Source organism: Canis lupus, chromosome 9, assembly GCF_011100685.1.
Source record: "Canis lupus familiaris isolate Mischka breed German Shepherd chromosome 9, alternate assembly UU_Cfam_GSD_1.0, whole genome shotgun sequence".
NCBI lineage: Eukaryota > Metazoa > Chordata > Mammalia > Carnivora > Canidae > Canis > Canis lupus.
In genome coordinates, this window is record NC_049230.1 from 18,257,720 (window position 1) to 18,276,392 (window position 18,673).

At 49.2% G+C, this 18,673-nt stretch overlaps 2 protein-coding genes across 2 annotated transcripts; both read right to left on the reverse strand.

Annotated features, from left to right (window-relative positions):
* Positions 1-2,149: 2,149 nt before the first annotated feature.
* HEXIM2 (HEXIM P-TEFb complex subunit 2) lies at positions 2,150-7,574 on the reverse strand. Its single transcript, XM_038546017.1, is given in 4 exon segments — positions 2,150-3,175; positions 5,586-5,625; positions 5,627-5,697; positions 7,356-7,574. Coding segments are annotated over 4 exon segments (1,125 nt in total). The 3' UTR covers positions 2,150-2,380.
* A 5,624-nt stretch (positions 7,575-13,198) lies between these two features.
* On the reverse strand, positions 13,199-16,383 carry HEXIM1 (HEXIM P-TEFb complex subunit 1). Its single transcript, XM_038547062.1, has one exon. It carries the CDS (start codon positions 15,673-15,675, stop codon positions 14,596-14,598), a length of 1,080 nt encoding a protein of 359 aa, XP_038402990.1. The 5' UTR covers positions 15,676-16,383; the 3' UTR covers positions 13,199-14,595.
* Positions 16,384-18,673: the final 2,290 nt, after the last annotated feature.

Consider the following 18,673-nt stretch of genomic DNA (forward strand, 5'->3'; position numbering starts at 1 on the left):
GGCTGAGCTCCTCACCTGTCCCCTCCCCTGTATGCAGCCCTAGACGACTCAGGGACCTGCAGGCCCAAGCCACCTCCAGGCCACACCCCCGGCACCTCTCCCTCACACCACACCCCTCCCCCAATGCTCCAGCAACACCCTCAGGAATCTTCTCGCCCCTCCTAGTCACACACACACACACACATACACACACACACACACACACACACACACGCCTCTGGTAAACAACCTTCCTCCAACCAGGCCCAACCCTCTCCCTCTGGGCTCCCTTGCTCCCTGCTGAGGAATGCGCCAGCTGGGAGGCTGCCTGCGGCCTGCCTGCGCCTCACCCAGGGGCCTCTGCATCCCTGGCTAGCACCCCACAGGGGACGGCAGGCTAGGAATTCAGAAAGCCACTCCCTCTGTGAGCCTTGGATTTCCCATCTGCAAAGTGGAGACAATCATTCCTCTGGCCTTTCCTGAGCTGTTGAGGATCCAAGAGAAGAGGGCTAAAATCTCTGCAGAACCCCGCTGCCATCACCACCACCACCACCAGGACAGGAGATTCTGCTGCTTCTTGAAACTCATCCCTTCCTAGAATCTGTTCTTGCCTTGCTTCCTTGTTGAAGGCGCTGGCCTGGGTGTGGCAGGGCAGAAATGAAAGTTGTCCTGGCAACACACAGGGTTCGTCAACATTTCCATTCCCGCAGCTCAGCAGCCTGAGCCCTTCTCTTGCCCAATGTGGCCTGTCAAGATGAGCCTTCCTGGAATGGAAGCGAGGTTGGGCGGGCCAGGTCTCCGCCCCTCCCGGTGCACAGTGGCAGAGCAACACAGGCACACTGGCCAGTTGACTCACTTCCCCCTCCACCACTCCAGCCTGACACTTGCAACCAGCAAGGGCGCTGGAAGGGTGATTGAAGTGAGACCAGTGTCTGGAGAAGGATGGGTCTGAGCTCAATACCACTGGCGAGTTGGTGATTATCTGCATTATTCCAGCTGACTCAGTTTCTGTCATGCAGACAGGTGAGGGGCTCAGCTCAGAGGGAACTGACCACTCAGGTGATTAGGCTAAGAGAAGCAGGATGTGCAGCTGCACAGTGAGCACCGGGATAGCCAGGCCATGAGCTCTAAGGATCAGTTCACTTCACCTCCCTCACCTCTTGGGCTTTTTTTTCCATTAGGAGAAAACCTCCCTTAGGGTGCCTCAGTTGGTTAAGTGTTCCACTCTTGAGGTCTCCTCAGGTCATGGTCTCAGGGTCATGGGATTGAGCCCCCCCATCTGGGTCCCTGCTCAGCAAGGATTTGGCTTGAGCCTCTCCCTCTGCACCTCCTACTCATGAGTGTACATGTGCTCTCAAGTGCTCTCTCTCTCTCTCAAATAAATAAACAGATACAATTTTAGGGGCACCTGGGTGGCTCAGTGGTTGAGTGTCTGCCTTCCACCCAAGGTGTGATCCCAGGGTCCTGGGATCAAGCCTTGCAGCAGGCTCCCTGCAGACCTATGTCTCTGCCTCTCTGTGTCTCTCATGAATGAATGGATAGAATCTTTAAAAACAAAAACAAAATCTTAAAAAACAACAACCAAACAACAACAAAAAAAGAAAACTTCCCTTGAGTGCACACTTGTAAGTGCCCTTCTAGGAGGTAAGAGAGCCAAAAGTGATGACTAACCTCCTGCCCTACCACTGGCTTCGAGGTATTGGGGGAGGAGGCTGTCAAGAACAAGGAGACACAAGCTATCCAGACCACATCTGGCCTGGCCCTCCACACAATGGGGAGGATAGGGAGAATGCAGAGAACCTGGGTATAAACCCTGAACGAACCCCTCCCAAAAAGTCCTAGCCCTCTCTCCTCCAGGCAGACCCCCAGCTCCTCACAGCAATCTGTCTTAGGTCAATCATCTTAGGTCAAGGTCTGGCCCAACCTGGTGGTTCCTGAGCCCCCTCCTATCCCTCCTCTATAAAAACCTTCAGAGCAGCCCGATTATTCCAGGACACACACCAGAATTCAGGCATCCCCAAGGGATTGGTGGTTCCCCAATATAGACGTCTGCTGGCCTCCCAGGCTTGGAGTAAGGCAGGGCCTGGGACCCCAGTCCCAAGCCTCTCTGGGACACATATGCTTTAATTCTCAGAGCAACCCTAGTGAAATCAATCCTAACCACTCCCTGTAAGCTCATGAAAATCATTTAATTTGTGAAAAAAAAAAAAAAGAAGACATCAAAGAACAAATTATGGAAATGACGAATGGAAGGCTGAACCTATTTTAGCTGTTCTCAGGGGGCACAGGGGTGCTGGACATGGTTTTCATCTGTCACCCGCCTCCCTGAGCCCCAGCAGGCCTGAGCTTGTATGAAATGGGACCATTTCCTTGGATCAGCCCAGCTGAAGGGTGCCCTCCCCTAGGTGTCTGGCTCCCCCTTGCCGCGGCTGCCCTCCCGGTTCCACATGGCATTCTCCTGCCGCAGCCGTAGGTTCTCTGTCCTGAGCCTCTCGACCTCTGCAGCCAGCTCCTCCACCTGGCAGCAGGGCTGCTGGCTGGTGTACCCCCGCAGCTGCTTCAGCCTCCTGGTCTCCTCTTCTGCCTGTGACAGCCGCCTCTCCAGATCCAGGTAGTCTCGGACCAGCTCCTGCTTGCTGCGGCCCTGCAGACTCTCGGTGTGGTAACGCTCGTAGGCCTCAGAGAAGTCCCTCTGCTGGAACTCCCCATGAGCCCGGCCCTGCCCGTCACCTTCCCCTGCCTCGCTCTCCCCGCTGGAGCCTGGGTGGGAGGCCCCGTGGGGCACTTCCAGGTTGGGCTCTTCAGGATCCCGGTCATTCATCAGAAACTGGGTGGTGTTGTAGGGTGCCACAGGCTGGCCTTTGGCAAACATCTCCTCACGGATCCGGGAGGCCCTCTGGCTCTGCCTCTCATCCCGCTGCTGCTTCTCTGCCCAGCTCAGCTCCAGATAGGGGCGCCAGTGGCGTTTGCGTTTGGAAGGCCTCCTGCGGTGCTTCTTCCGGCCCAGCACAGCTTCCACAGAGCTGCCCCCTGGGCTCTGGGTCCGGGAGCCCCTGCTGTTCCAGCCTAGGCCCCTGCCAGCCCCAGGGGAATCTTCCTCCTCAGAGTGGCTCTCTATCCGGGGGGTCAGGGGCAGGGAACTACCAGGGTCATGAGGCTCAGGGGGTGTTTGGGGGCTCCCAGGAGCACCAGGGGTCTAAAGAGAGAGGACAAGATAAGAGTGAATCACAGACAGCCTGCCCCTGGCGCTGGAACCCTTCTGCCACCACCCAGCCTGAAGCTGACTTGGGGTCACTCTCTAGCCTCTCACCCTCTGCAACTATTTGTTGGTTTATGGGCTTATCTGTCTCCTGTCTGCCCCCTCAACCCTCCCCGAGTCATGAAAACAGCAGGAATTATGCCTGTGTATTTCACTCCGTAATTTCAGTGCCCTCAATAGTAGCTGTTCTGTGCCTCACATGGTAGGCATGCAATAAATACTGTTTGAATGAAGTAGGAGAAAGAGGAGACAGGATGGGAAGTGGCTCCTGCTGCATTTGCTTGATCAGCCCTCTTCCTAGAAAGATTGTCTTTCTGACAGAGTTGGCTTCCTGGGTAAGCAACCTGTGTCATCTCTCAGGGCCCCTCACTCCCACTCTGTCTGGAAAGACCCCATGCTTTGCTTAATGCTCCGATGTTTTCATCTCGAACTTCTCGACAAGTTTTGAATAAAGAACCTTTTGCCCTGAGCCCTACGAGAATTACGTAGCCAATCTTGCTTCCAGCTTTTATTGCATAGCTGACTCTTGAGGGCTTGGTACTGATATCACCTCTTCCGATGGGCCCTCCCTGACCACCCTATGTAAAGATCCCCCCCATCTCCCCTTCCCAGTGACACCATCATGTGACTCAGTTACCGTCCCACATCCCACGTAGTGTCTACCACATTACCGTTTACTGTCTTCTTTTTATAAGAATGTGTCTTGTCTGCCTAGCTCACCACTGTGTCCCTATGCGTGGCCCAAGGAAAGTGCTCAAAACCATGTTAAATGACATAAAGCCCATAAGAGAGGGGGATGCAAAAGACCTTGGGATACGAGACCACCCCTTTCTGTTGATCTAGGGTAAAGAAGATGGAGTGTTATTTATTCCAGGCAGAAGTTGGTATCACTCTTCAACATGAGTGGCAGGAAAGAGGCCCTCGCTAGGGAGAGGAAGGGTGAACCTCCAGTCTGCAGCCAAGAGAATTCTAGAACTTATCTAAGAGGTGGAAAGGATTCTGTCAAGACAGTGTGTGTGCAGAGCATCTGTTTATCTCTGTTGTGTGAGGGTGGGAGTACTCAGTGTGGGGGATGGGAATGAATTGCTCTATGTTTGTGGTTTAGGGAATTCTAATAATAACCGCTACCATGGGCATGCTGCTCTACAATGTACACCACAGTTCAGAAACATCTGAGTATAGGCCCATATAGGCATAGTGTGTGTACTCGGGGATGTACACAGCCCTGTAAGAGCTGGAGGCACGTTGTGTGTGTTTCAAAGGCCCTGAAGTTCTCGTCTTCATTTAGGATGGGATATGTTAGAGTGCATACAGAGTACGTGTGTATGTTGTCTGTTTGTGTTGTCTGTAGGTGTGTTGTACTGTTACTTCACCTACTGGGAGACTGTCAATCGAGAACAGGCCTTGTCTCCACCAGTGTCTTGAGTCAACTGAGACAGAGCTTCTACCCCACCCCAGAAGAGGCAAGGCCCCTAGCAGCACTGAGACAAAGTGGCTTGTGTATGCACATTCACCTCCCCCAGCCCTCAGCACATGGCTCGGCTTGTAATGATCCTTCCCCTCACCCATACCATCCCTGTCCCTCAGCCCCACATGCTGCCTTCCTCCTGAATGCCTTTCCCTTTACCATCATTCCCACTATGCAGATAAGCTGTGTGATCTGGGTGAGTCATCTGCCCTCTCTGAACTTCTAATCCTGACATATCATGAACTCCAAATTAAACAACTCTAGAAAACACTGGAAGTGGCTAGGGAGGGTGGGTCAGAGGCACTGAGTCCTCTCCTCACCTATAGGAACTTGTAAACTCGAGGGGCAGCTTGTAACGTGGGGGCAGCAAGAGAGAGCATGGGCAGAGTGGGTTTGGGTTCCTGTTGCCAGATCAGAAGGTGATGTTTCCTGAGAGCCTGATACAATCTGTCTTTCCCTTTCTCCTGGATGCTACGTGAACTCCAACCCCCATCCTAAATTATGAACCAAATGTTCTCTTTCCCCTGTGTCACACTTGGTTCTCAGCCTTGACAAAATGTAAGGCTGTGTTCTGGTGTCCGAAGGCCCTAATTTTAAACCCGGGATCTTTTGTTTGCTGGCTGTATGATTCTAGAGAAGGTATGTCAACTCTGATAACCTTAGCTTATTTGAAATGGAAATAGTAACTCCTACCTTGAAGGGCTGCTAGGATTTCACAACAGCACAGATTTGGCATCCTGGCATACTGCCCACCGCACAGTAGGGACTCAGTTAGATCTGGTTTTCCAGATCTGCCAACACAGCTGAGACAAGTGGCCAGGATCCCAGTTGGCAGGCTCCATGTCGGGGCACTCAGGTGGGTGGGAAGGTGGGGCTTACCTTGGCCTCCTCCAGGGCTGCTGGTGACTCTGTATTAGTTGGTCTGGTTCGGAGTAGCCACCTTCTTCTGCTCCAAATCTTTCAGCAGATGCTTCTAACTAATGACACCTGCCTTAAATAACAGAAAGCTAAGTCTTAAAGGAGAATTTTCAGGAAGACTGGCTGCCTGGCAATTATTCACTAAGGCAGCGGCAGCCATTTTGTAGCACCAGACCTGCACACCTTCATTATCCAATGCAGGTCCTAAAGCCTCCACACCCTGGGGTTCACACCTCCAGCCAGCAAGGGGCCATCTTCCCAGTCCTATTCCTCGGGCCCCAGGGCCAGAGCTTCCATCCTATGCTGTTCTTCTGGAAGTCACTGAGGCCCAGGCTGGCAGCTGGGAAGCTAGTCCTGAGCCTTGTTCCCCCAACAACCAAAGAGGAAAAGGTCGCTGCCCAGGGAGGCAAAGATACAGCAGTGACCTGGAGGCGCTCGACCTGGAGAGGCTGGCAGCGGAGTCGGGCAGTGGCTGAACAGGAAAATATGTAGCAGGCTTTACAAGGGGGCCTTTCCTCACAGCCTCCAGAGGTCCCACTCTTGACAGCACCCCACCCCCACCCCCCACTCCCAGCCCCCTCAGGCTGGCCTCCAAAAGTCAGCACCTCCAGAAACACAGTTGTGGCTTGGGCCGAGCCTGGGGCTGAAGACTTATCATCTCCTGGGCCTGGCCTGCCTCCCCCCTCTTCCTCTCAGGACGAGAAACAGAGGAAAGGGGAAAAAGTCTTCACACTACATGCAGCTGGAAGGGAAGCCCAACTGGAATAAGGATGGATTCCTTGGAAGAGGGGAAGTGGTCCGAGAAAGATTTTGCAAAGGCGGAACTGACCTATTTGCTGTCAAGGATTATGCACACGACTATATCTGTGTGTCTTTCTGTGCGACCGACCGCCTGTCTGTGCAGTTCCCAGTGCCTCAGCCCTACCTCTTGCTGCAGTTGCAGCAGCTCTGGTCAAGCCGCTCAGGCACTAAGGTTGGGGGTGGGGGGAGGGGGACAGCCTGGCAGCGCGGCGCCTGCTGGGGATTGTAGTTCTTGTAGCTTGGGAAGCCGGCTGATGATCCTGTCACGTCTACGGAGACACCGAGAACTCCAAAACCCATCTACCCTTGCGCGAGCGGCGTCCCGCGCTCACCGATGCCTTCTATGATTGGCCAACTCGTCTGCCAATATTTTCACTTTCGTCAACGATTAGCTGTGCGGAAGCACAACAGGACCCGCCTTCCGAGATCAATTAAAGAGTTCATTGATGGCGTTAATCTTTACGGGGCAGAAAATAGATCCGGCTGAGAGGGGGCGGGGCTGCGGGTGCGGAGGGATCCTCGGCCCTAGAGGAAGGCGACGAGAAGGATCGGTGGCCGCCGCCGCCATTTTGGGCTGGGAGGAGGCAGCGGAGGGACTCGCTGCGCAGTGAGAGCACCCCATGGGGGGTGGTCCGGGCGCGGGGAGAGGCCGGGCCGAGTGGGCTGCCTGAAGTGGTGGCGCCGGGAGACGGCGGGGAGTGGGACCGGGGGCCGGGGGGGTGAAGGTTGGAGTCTCCCCGGCCGGGCCCGGTCCTCAAACCGTCCCGGCAGCCCCGCAGCCTCGCTTCTCACAGAGGGCGGGGTTTTGGGCAATTACCGCGTGTTCCCCGAGACCCCAGCTGGGGAGAGACCGGGTGAAGCGACTCCCCTCTGCCCTTTCCGCGGGGGGCGCAGATCCTGAGGCCGAGCTTTGCCAACTTGTCTCCCCACCCCCATGCGGCCTGGGTATGGCGGCGGGGCCCGGCGTGGCGGGGCCCCCGCTCCGACGGGCGAGGTGGGGGCGACGCCAGGTTCCAAAGGCTGGCGCCGAGGGGGAGGGCGGAGGTCCCAGCTCTGGCCGCGCGTCCTTCTGGCGTGGCGGGCGGCTGGAGGCCCCGAGGGCGGAGAGCGGGGTGCGCCCACCATCTTCCCCCAGTACACCAAGGCCATCCCGCGGTCCCGGCTTCTTCCTGCAGTGGCAACCACTAATTCCCCCTGGAGCTAGATAGACGGAGGCCCGTGGAAGCCTTCACGAGCCCAATGCCTGGAAATCTGAGCGCTCTTGCCCTCAAGATTTCTTCCCAGCCCCGATTCTCGGAAGGACCCGACCTTGCACTCCCCTGCCCAGTTTGGGAAACTCCGAAAATGTGCTGTTCCACTTCTCTCGAAAGTGTACACCAAAGAGGGGTTGGGTTTTTGCTCTTTTCAGGGTTGGGGCACACAAAATAACCGAGGGGCCACGGCTCTGGGAATAAAAGTGGAGTGTGGGCCCGTTTTTGGATGCTTCAGGAACATCTGTTTGCGTTTTGAAATCTGAGCCGTGACTTTGACCAAAACTTTTGGAGAAATGGCTGCCCTCCTAAAGAAAAAAAACGAACTAATTCCAACGTAATCTTTGTAAGACTACAGATTCCTTCCAGTTTAAGGAACTTTTCTCCTAAAAACTAAACAAAAAATGGGGAGTATTTTTGCCACTGGTGCATTGTTACTAGGGAACCTCTATTTTGAATTTCCAAGTCATTGAAAATCACTTCTGTGGATCCCAGACGCTACCAAGATAGAAATTGCAGTTTTGAGCTATTTCCTATATGTAGCTTTTGGGGGGGGGGGGGGAGGTGGGAGAGTGACCTTTGAAAACAATAAACGCTCAACCTTATATTAACAGCTATAGCAGCTTTTTAAGGATTGAAGTTTGATGTGAAATTCTCTCCTTGAATCACGGATTAAACCGTCTTGTTGACTAATGCTCAAAATCTAACTTCAGAGAGATTTGCATACAGCTTAGGGATACCTTATTTTGTTGCTAAAATATCAGTTAAAATTATGGCTAGGTAGACTCTATAAAGTGATGAATCTCATTGTCACTTACACATGGTCACATCATTCCTGAGTCTTTGGCTTAATTAGCAAGAACCTTGAAAGGTTTTTGAGAACTGAAGCCACTCCTTTTATTAATCATTATTTTTTAAGTTGTAAATGACAGTTCCAAAGCTGTATCTATTCTCCCCGAACTTCCCAGATGTTCTCAGAGAAAGTCTTAAAACTGGATTGGGAAAATTTGATCACCATTGACTTGATTTCTTTTTTTTTTTTTTTTTTATTGACTCGATTTCTTAATCCAAAACTTGAACCACTAAATGCAGTACACTTGATTCATACTGTAGGTTGACTTTTGGCTTACATCATGTTAATTTTACACTGTTCCTCAGATCAAGAGAAGATGGGAGTTAGGAGAAGCTGACATTAACTTGGTAGGAGTTAAGTTAAATAGTCTTAGGACCTGAAAGGGGCTTTAAAGATTATCCTTGTGGTTCTTCTGACAGTTTAATGGAGGAGGATCCCAGACATTTGTGATTCATCCTCCATAGTGAAGTAATGTACTTATAAACCTTTGGATGCTACGAGGTGGAGAATACCGTGCCAGATGCAGAAATGTGTTACTCATTTATAAAGATGAAAGGTTATCATCTTTAAGGTTGAACCACAAGCTTTTTCATTCCTTGATAAAGCTGGGAATAAACCCAATTTATTAATGTTCCCTTGGTTATCTTCTGAGCAAAACCTAGGACTGGAAGTTAGGAACTCCCAAGTTCTATTTCTGTGTGTGCTACCACTGACTTGATTGGGCTTTGCCAGGGGCCAAATCCTGAAGATGAGGCCAAACTGGTCATTTTGTTGCTGAGTCTGTTGTTCATCTAATGTTCAACCAGACCTGCTTCCTCCTCAGCTGTCCCCTGGCAGATGAGTTCCTTCAGGGTTTATGACAAAGTCTACAAACCCTATATACCTCAGTTTCCTAATTTGAAAATGATATCAATGCTACTTCCCCCGTAAATAACCTTGAGGAGTAACTACTCTTCGGTAGCTATGTAAACATATATTTACTAAAACTTCCTTACTTGGGAATCTAGAACTTCTGCTTCAGAGATTATTTGGGGCATTTGGGAGGCCTGCCTTACTGAAATGTGGCCTTGGCTGCCCTCGGCAGCACAAAGGATGGCCATCCAACTAGGCTGAATGATGGTCAGTTTCTTAGGGTACCAAGCAATTGTTACTAGGAAGTCCTGGATATTTTACCCTGCTGGCCAATTCCTGGGAACTAGTGGCTCTGTGAGAGCAGGACCCATTGGTGGGTAGGATGGATTCTTTGCAGCAGTCCTCTTCAGGATGAAGATCTTTGCTTCTGAACTATTTGATTTCCATAATTAACTAGTTTTCTGTTGTATTAAGCTCTCACCATCTTTCTCTTTAAATTTTCTCTTTTTAAGTTGTTCATGTATTTGCTGGTTTGTTAAGTACACTTTTAGGAATAACTAGAGAGGAAGGTAGAACTAACTACCTCTTAGCCATTCCTTTTCATTCTCCAGTTTGGTTTCTTGCCTTTACCTAATAGTTGTATTATTATCCAGGTATGCAGAATTCTGTGTTTAAACAGGAGTCAGACTTCAAATGAATCTTCTCTGACCCTCTGGAGCTAGTACAAGTTCTACTGAGTAGCTCACAAGAGCGGTGATGCTGTCATTTTCTCAAATACTTGTTAATGGGGCACTCAAGTTCTCACATTTTCCTTCAGGAATACCCTTTTACTCCCTGCAAACCCAGGGCTTTTTAACACTTTGCACAGTCAGTGAATATGAAGAATATGAAGGATGAGAGTATGATTCCCTTCTGAATTTTTGCTCTTGAAAAAACTTAAACCAAATGTAATTGCTCTTGGTGCTGTTTAGAGATCACATTAGCTATTTCAGAAAACTTACCAACAGTTTCCAGTAGCAGCTCAACCATTTGAAAGAATTTCATTGGTGTGCAGAGGTTTATTAGTAAACTAGGATTTTTCCTGCTGTTGGCTTTGTTGATACATTATTTGTCATAATTGAACCACCTCTAAGTAAAACCCAAGAAAATTTATTCAGGAGGATTTGTGAGAGCTTAAGTATTGATTGTCTAAACTCAGCCTTTGTTTTTTTCGACAAGAAGTGGAATGAGATTGTAAGCTCTCCAGTATTCAAAGAAAACTGGCTCAAAATTCAGTCTTTGCCTCCTAGAGTATATATTCTGTCCCACTGCAAACTATGAATGTTACCCCTCGGTCAGCAGATCCTACTGTGTTCAGGGCCTGAATATGATATTTTCTTTACTTTGAAAATTATTTTTCATTTCTAGCATCAACCGTTTATACCTTATATGAAAAAGAATAGTAAAGTGGAATTTTATTCCAGTGTTCTTGTCAAGTTTGAGAAATAATTTCAAAAAACTAACCTCACAAACTCAACTGTACTTAGGTAAAGGTACTGTCTTAGCTTTAGCCAATTTTACCATCACAATGTTGTGAATATTTGTTGCCAGCTGTTCTAGGTGTAAGTAGCCAGGGAGAATCCTGTGGTGCATTACCTAATGTTTGACTAAATATAGCCAGCTCTTGATTTTCTGAAGGTAAACTTCGGTTGTGGGGTTTTTTTTGGGGGGGGGGGGGGCGCGTTAAAAATTTCTATGGATTCCCTGTTTAATTTCTCTTTTTTTTTTCCCTATAACTTTTGAAGTCATTAAGGTAAAGTATATTTATTTACATTTTCCCGAGCAAAGGATTTTAATTTTACTCTGGATGAAGGGAAAATTAAAATACTGATGGGCAACTGTTCTGGCTCAGTTGGTAGAGTATGTGACTCTTCATATCAGGGTTATGGGTTGAACCTCATATTGGGCATAGAGAGATTACTAAAAGAAAAAAATAATAATAGGGATGCCTGGGTGGCTCAGCAGTTGAGCATCTGTCTTTGGTTCAGGGCCTGGTTCCAGGATGGAGTCCCGAGTCCCGCATTGGGCTCCCTATGGGGAGCCTGCTTCTCCCTCTGCCTGTGTCTCTGCCTCTTCTGTCTCTCATGGATAAATAAATAAAATCTTAAAAAAAAAAAAAAAAGATAATATTAATGGTAGCTTACTCTCGAATAACACATTTTCATGCTATCTTATTTAATCCTGATAGCAGTTTTGTAAAGTAGCCACAGTCCCATTTTGGCAATGAAGCATGAGGTTCAGAAAGTTTAAGAGTTGTGTCCAGGATTACACTGCTAGCAGTGTATGTTAAAGATAGGACTAGGACTCTGTTTTTTTTTTTTTTTTTGACTCCTAATAAACTAGTCTCATTTTTATGTTTTCTCTCTTTAGAGATACCTAGTCTGTTTTTCTGAATTAAACCAGATAACCTAGTCTTTTTCTGGACTTCCCTGGCTCTCCCCAAAACTAAGATCTAAAAGTCCCTGTGTCCTGAGGGCCACGTTATGTTCTAGGCTAGCCCCCCAAGTTTTCCTTACTTGAAGGAGGATTAAGCTTTCCAGCCATATGTCTCATAGTTTAGGAAGCACTTTTGCCCTGGCTGGATACTCAGGCTCCCTATGAGAAAGGGAACAAATTGAAATTGCCATTGTGTAAGAATCATCTTCTGAGCAGCTCAGTTAAAATGTTTGGCAGAAAGGACTTTTGGTGAAAGGCTAGAGATCCTCAAATGATTTGAGGATCATTTGTCATCACAGCCCCCTGTTAATATAAGTAATTCAGTCTTAGTCCTGAAAGCAGTATGCTACTCCAGTGTTTCAACGTAGAAAATAATTGATAGAAAACAAATTTCACACAAACCTCACCATTCTAAGGACATCAATGCAATAAATATAAAGTGCCTTTGGAACAAAGTTCAGAAAGCTGCAGATTTCCGGGTAAATCAGAGTCATTTGTGAGTAACTTAAAATTAGTTGTATATTTTTAAAGACTGGACTGAATTTGTCTTCTAGGAGTAAAACATACTTTTTTTCTGATGATAAATGTACTTACAGAGTCTAAGACTGATAGTGGGGAAAACAAGACCATTAAACTTAAATCCATCAGAGGTTATCACTGCTGCATCCTATAGTGCAATCAAATTGAGGCTTCTCCGTATGTAAAGCCAGAGGGCAGTGTTGCTGCCGTTCCACCAAGCAGCCGCGTTTCTGGGGCTACTGCATGACATCATAGCAGAAGGAAAATTAAAAACACGAAGAAAACTATTTCAAAATAGACATTTAATGTAATTTTTAGGCCAAAAGAAAAACTGATCATACATTGTCTTGAGTGGACCATCTGCCGGAATAGGGCCAAGCTTAGTCCAGCTTTGGAGGCCGTGAGTCAGTTCTTGACCAGCATAATTCCCCTTGATTCATTGATTTGTGAATGCTTATGCATCATTGAGGTGCATTTAACTCTTGAAGTTCCTAGCACCTCCACTATTCCATTTAGCTACAAAAGCAAGCTTTCCAGTGGGAGTTCCATGGGTTTTTTTTCTCCCTTTCCCTGCAGAGGTTCTTAACCTTCAAGGAGTTTGACAATCTCAGGAGGATTCTCTTGAACACTCTCCCCAGAAAAATGTACATACAAAAATCTACACAGAACTTCGTGGGGTTCGTGAATCTCAAGACCCCCTCTGGATTCTAAGGCCCCAAGAAACCCCTGTACTAATGATTTGAGCAATGCGTTTGCCTAGGGAAACACTAACACAGGGCAGACAGAGATGGGCTGGATTAACCATGATGACGAAGGAACAATCATAATTTTAAGGAGACAGAAGTTTATTAAATACACAAGGGAGTGGTAGGCAGAACAGCAAAGGACAGATTGTCTGCCAACAAACATAACTTGTTACTATTTTGATTTGGGGGCAGAAATTGATTCCCAGAGCCTCCCTGCATTTTCAACAACAGAACTACTCCCCGGCCTAAAGCAGCTATTAGATTGAGACCAGGGGCTGTATGGGGGCTGGATGTGCAGGGTTCCCACTCAATCCATAAGGACTTAATTTAGCTCCTCAACCAGAAGCTTTACATTTGATTTGCAGTGAGGGGGAATTTCTAATTTTGGTTTGACCCTCAAAAGGTGGACAGCTCCCATTCCTTTTTTTAGTATAGGGAGCACCTAAGTATAAAGTAATTAGGGTAAGTCCTTGGAATGCCCCAAACAACTATTTCCTCTATAAATCCAATATTCCCTACCTGTAAGCGTCTTAACAAAGAACTGCCACACAAGTTTATGCAACCATTGCTTGCACTAAAAAAGCAAGGGGTTTACCAAGAGCTGTTTTCATTTATCCAGGAACTTCTTTCAGCCTTATTGGTGAGGTGAAAGGATCAGTAAAATCTATTTGTAGGAATGAAATGAGACTGTCAGTTGTCTAACCTAACAAACTGCCAAATTAGGTTTACATTTTTGTTAATAGACTTTCCAATGGCTGTTGAGAAGCAGAATTAAATTTTAAGCTTCTAATCGTACTTTCCGCTCCATAAACACCTAACCCTGGTTTGTTTCTCCAGCTTGAAAAAGAAAACCAAGGCACTAGAAAGCAAGCACACTTAAGTGTTGAAGATAATCTTTATATTTTGCCCGAACTGTATATTTAGCACACTAAAACTCATCCAAGGGAAAAATCAGCAAATTGAAAATTGTCCCATTAAAGATTGTTTTCTTGCAAACTGACAAATTTAAGGATTTCTCTACCCCCCAAATGCAATCACTTAAATCAGCACTATTTTGAATTAGCTCTAGAAATCACACTGAAACTATGTTACATTTACAAATATTAAATTTATTATAGCTAGAATGAATTTAATGGTTCTCAGATTTGGCCACCTTATAACTCCATTTAAGGAGGGGATTTTTTTTAACAGAAAAAATGCATTATAACTTGGTCAAGTTACTTACACATTAAAAAAAAAAAAAACCTTCTAAAAAAGAAAAAAGCAACCCTTCAGATTCACATAATTAAAGAACAGGAGAAAAGCACGCAAGCTACATCAAAGCTAAATTTACCAAACCAACCAAAGCCGGGGGGATTTTCTCTTCTGATTATGTGTCATAAAAAGGTCCACTGTCTTATATACACATGTGTATAATGTTACATTCCATCACTGTAAAAAGTCCCCTTTGCCCCCTCCCCCCCAAAAGTTTCAGTCTAGTCTCCAAACTTGGACAGCGGCGCTCGCTCCTGCTGCCGATGCAGTTCGTTCTCCGTCAGCAGCTGGAGGTTCTCGGCGCGCAGCCGGTCCAGCTCCAGCTCCAGCTCCCGCACGCGCGCGTCGTCGCCGCCCAGCCGCTTGCTTTCCAGCCGCAGCCGGTTATTCTCGTCCTCCATGCGTGAGAGGCACTTCTCCAGCTCCAGGTACTCTTTGATGAGCTCCTGCTTGCTCATGTTCTGCAGACTCTCCGCGTGGTACCGCTCATAGGTCTCCGAGAAGTCCCGCTGCAGAAACTCGCTGCCGTCTCCTCCCATCCCGTCGCTGCCCCCATCCTCCTCGCCCGCTTCTTCCATGAAGTCCTCATCGCTAGTGTCGTCGGATTTGGCAGCTGCCCGCTTGGGGTAGAGACCTGTTTTGAGATCCGGCTCTTCCTGGTCGTGATCATCCATGAGGAACTGCGTGGTGTTATAGGGTGCTACTGGCTGGCCCTTGGCGAACATCTCAGCTCGAATCCTTGAAGCTCGCAGGCTCTGTTTTTCGTCGAACTTTTTCTTCTCCTCCCAGGTTAGCTTGTAGTACGGTTTCCAATGCCGCTTCTTCTTGGAGGGGCGTCTCCTATGTTTTTTCTTGCCCAGCTGTCTCTGCTGCTGTCCCCACGCCTCCTCGCCCCCCGCAGCAGGAGCCCCCAACTTGTTGGCCTCGGAATCAAGACATGGCTGTGCGAGAGGCTCGGCCTCGGGCTTCGGTTCCCCCCCAGCTGCCGGCGGGGAGGCTCCGCCAGCAGACAAGTCGTCCCCATTCTGGCCCTTCTTGCCTGCTTCCGGACAGCTAGGTTCTGGACGGACCGGGGTCTGCAGGGGTGGTGGCTGCGGCCCCAAGCTCCCTTCCCCCTCCTGCCCCGGACGGCCACCCGACTGGGGGGACGCTCTCGATTGCCACCTACTGTCCTCCTCGGGCACGCGCTCCTCCGCGCCAGGGGGGCGATCGGGGTTCCGCTCATCGTGAACAGCAACAGCACCTGTACAGTTGCTAGTTTGAGGCTGGTGCTGGTATTCTGACAAGAGTGGCTCGGCCATGGCTAATAGAATCCTCTTCTCGAAGTTTGAAAAATTTTGGCTGTAAGTCCTTAAGGAAAAAAGAGGTTTTTCTTTTTCTTTTAAAAAATGTCCAGCAGAGTCCGCTTCGGTCTGTAATTCCTGAAGTGACGCCTTTAGCCAGTCCTTCTGTAAACAAACTCCAATTGCAACTTGGGAGAGCTCAAGTCAGTAAAGGGTTAAGTGCCCACAGCGCGGCCAGCTAGCGGGTCCAGGGGGTGCAGCAGCAGTAACAGTACGTAATGTGCTAAAGGGGTGGACCTCAAGCCTCCCCGCAGAGCGCCCCCACGATCGAGGAGTTGGTGGGCAAGGAGATGAGGTTAAGTCCAACGGGTTAAACCCAGCCCCGAAGGGGTTAAAACTACCCGATGACGCTGCCTCCGAGGGGCCGAATCCACAAAGGGTTAAATCCCCTGCCGCAGAGCCCACAAGGGGTTAAAGTCCCAGAGTCACCTCCTCCCACTTCCACGGGTGTCGCTCCAACCCGAGCTCCCAGTTCCCTAGGCCCGGCCGGAGCCTCAGCCGAGGACAGACAAACTCATCTCCCCTTTGGCTCGATGCTCGGCTCAGCTCAGATCTCCACCGCCTCCTCCTCTTTTCCTCCCTCCCTCCTCCCCCTTCCGACAGCAACTCTTCCGCCTCCTCCCCCGACTTCCCCTCCCAACCTGCCTCTCCACCTGCCAACTTCCAACTGCTGCCTCCCAGCCCTCTGCACCCCTTTTATATAGAAGCCTAGCCGCCCCGCCCATGCGCATGCGTAGCGGAGTCCTCATCTTAGGAAGCTGGGAGTCGTAGTTCCTATCCTTCAGGCCCGCCGTGCTCGCGCGCCGTGCGACGTAGCCAATCCCAGAACGCGTAGGGGGCGACTTCCAGGCCGCCTCCTTCTATCGCATATCCCTCGCTAGAGAAACGTGAGGGTCCATTGGTCAGGAGTCACACGTCTTGCCGAAGAAGGGGAGCCAATCGCAGAGAAGAGAGGGCGGGCCTTGGACCATACCATTCTGCTTCAGGAATACGAGAAGATTCCGTGGCCTCTGAGGGCCTGCACAGAATATTTTTATGAAAAGGTGCGTTTTAAAGTGTATTATCGTATTCTATCCTCCGCGGAAGGGTTTCTAAGGTCATAAACGTTTGTTAGCTAAAGGAAGAAATGGTTCATCCCTAAAAAGTAGTCCCTACAGTGTAAAAGAGGATTAAATCCTATAAAGAGAGATGTTGGCCTATGGCTAATAGCTCTCGATTCTTAAGATTATAGGAATGGCTGCGAGGTGTGTGTGGTTAATGCCTGGGACTGACATTTGCGGAAGGATATTGCGAACACATTCTGTAAAAAACGAAAAGCGTATGAAGAAGTAAACAAATGCAGAATAAAAAGTGCCGCCTTAAAGGGACAGTGTGACCGCTTTAGTGCAGCAAGCCAGGCCTAGGCCTCGGAGGATGAGAAGGCAGGTTCGAGTCCCGGGTGACTTCCACCCTCGGACTGGCCTTGGGACCGCTGCGGCGGAGTGGCGGAGCCCCAGTCCAGGCCTAGTCTTTCAAGGGCCGCCGCCCCAGGACCAGTGCAAAACGGTGGGCCGTGACCGAGCCTCTCGCCGGGGCGGGGATCCGGGAAGCGCGGGGTGTGCACCTGGGGCTCCCAGGAGACCCGGGGTGGCGGGCAGGCCTCCCCCTGGGGCCCGCAGCTTCTGTCGAAGAAAATGGCCTCCTGGGGCCGACTTGATCTCTTCACTTCCGAGCTGACTGGGAACATTTTCCTGAGCACAGACAAGGCAGTCCGGGCCAGCTGATGGACCTCTTGGGGGAAAGGTTCAGAATTAATCCTGAGTTTACATAATCAGCCACGGATAGCCGAAAGAGAAGGGGTCCCATCCGCAGAGGCTCTTCTCCCCAGTGGGTGCTGGGCAGCACTGAGAGGGAACGGAGCCAGAGGCTTCCGCGAGGAAGAGGTCTTGCCCAGAAATGGAGGCAGGGGGATGCTGGCCCAGGATTATGGGGTAGACTTAGGGGGTGGTGGTGTGTGACACAGTCTCCTTGAGAAAATTCTCCAGATTCCAAGCTCCAGCCCAGAGGACAGGGCCCCCGAGTAGCCCAAACTGCTCTAATCATTTAGGCCTAAAAAATCTCAGCCTAATAACAGCCTCTCCCTCTTGCCACACACACTCGTGACCTATTCTTATTATTTCTTCCTTAATAGCAACATCTTACTTTCCAACGTATAACATTCTTTTACACACAATCATTTGACCCCACTGCAGCCCAGTGAGGCAGGGTAGGAATGATTGTCTCCATTTTAGAGATAAGAAATCTCTGAGAGTCGGAGAAATGAAGTGACTTGTCCAAGGTCACATGACAACTAAGTGGCAATTCTTGGTTGAAGATCTTCCTGACCTTCGTGTCATTTTTCTTTCACAAACAAAATTCTCTTTTTTACTCAAGAACTTTGGATTTAGTTCATTTCCAACAGCTTCAGTCTAATTAAAGCCCTCATTTCTTCATTTAGCAAATATTTGTTAGGCAGGAACAATGATGAATAAAATGTCATCCACATGGACAGTGTGGAGAGAGGCCATTAAACCATGGTGAGCCAAAATGGCAAATGAAGAAAATCCGGATAGATAGGAGATTGTGAGCTGCTCAGTAGTTGGGAATTATGGACAGGATTTGTGGAGGACATATCTTCCTGGGTTTCTTGGAAGGATGGAGGGTTTTCAGGCCCTGCGTCATGAAGGGCATTTTATAAAGAGCAAGCATCGTTTCCAAAGGACTTGTCTGGGAACTCAGGAGTGGTTCCATGGGGAGGCAGCAATGGGCATGCCACAAGGGAGAGGCAAGCAAGAGTGCCTCTGAGGCACATCCAGATGTTTTGAAACCGACCACCCCAGACCCTGGGCTTCCAAGAACTCTAAAAGCCTGCCCTCCTTTGTGCTCCTTCATCAGCCATGCAAGAGGCCTCCCTGTGAGCAAGAAATGCCCCTCACAC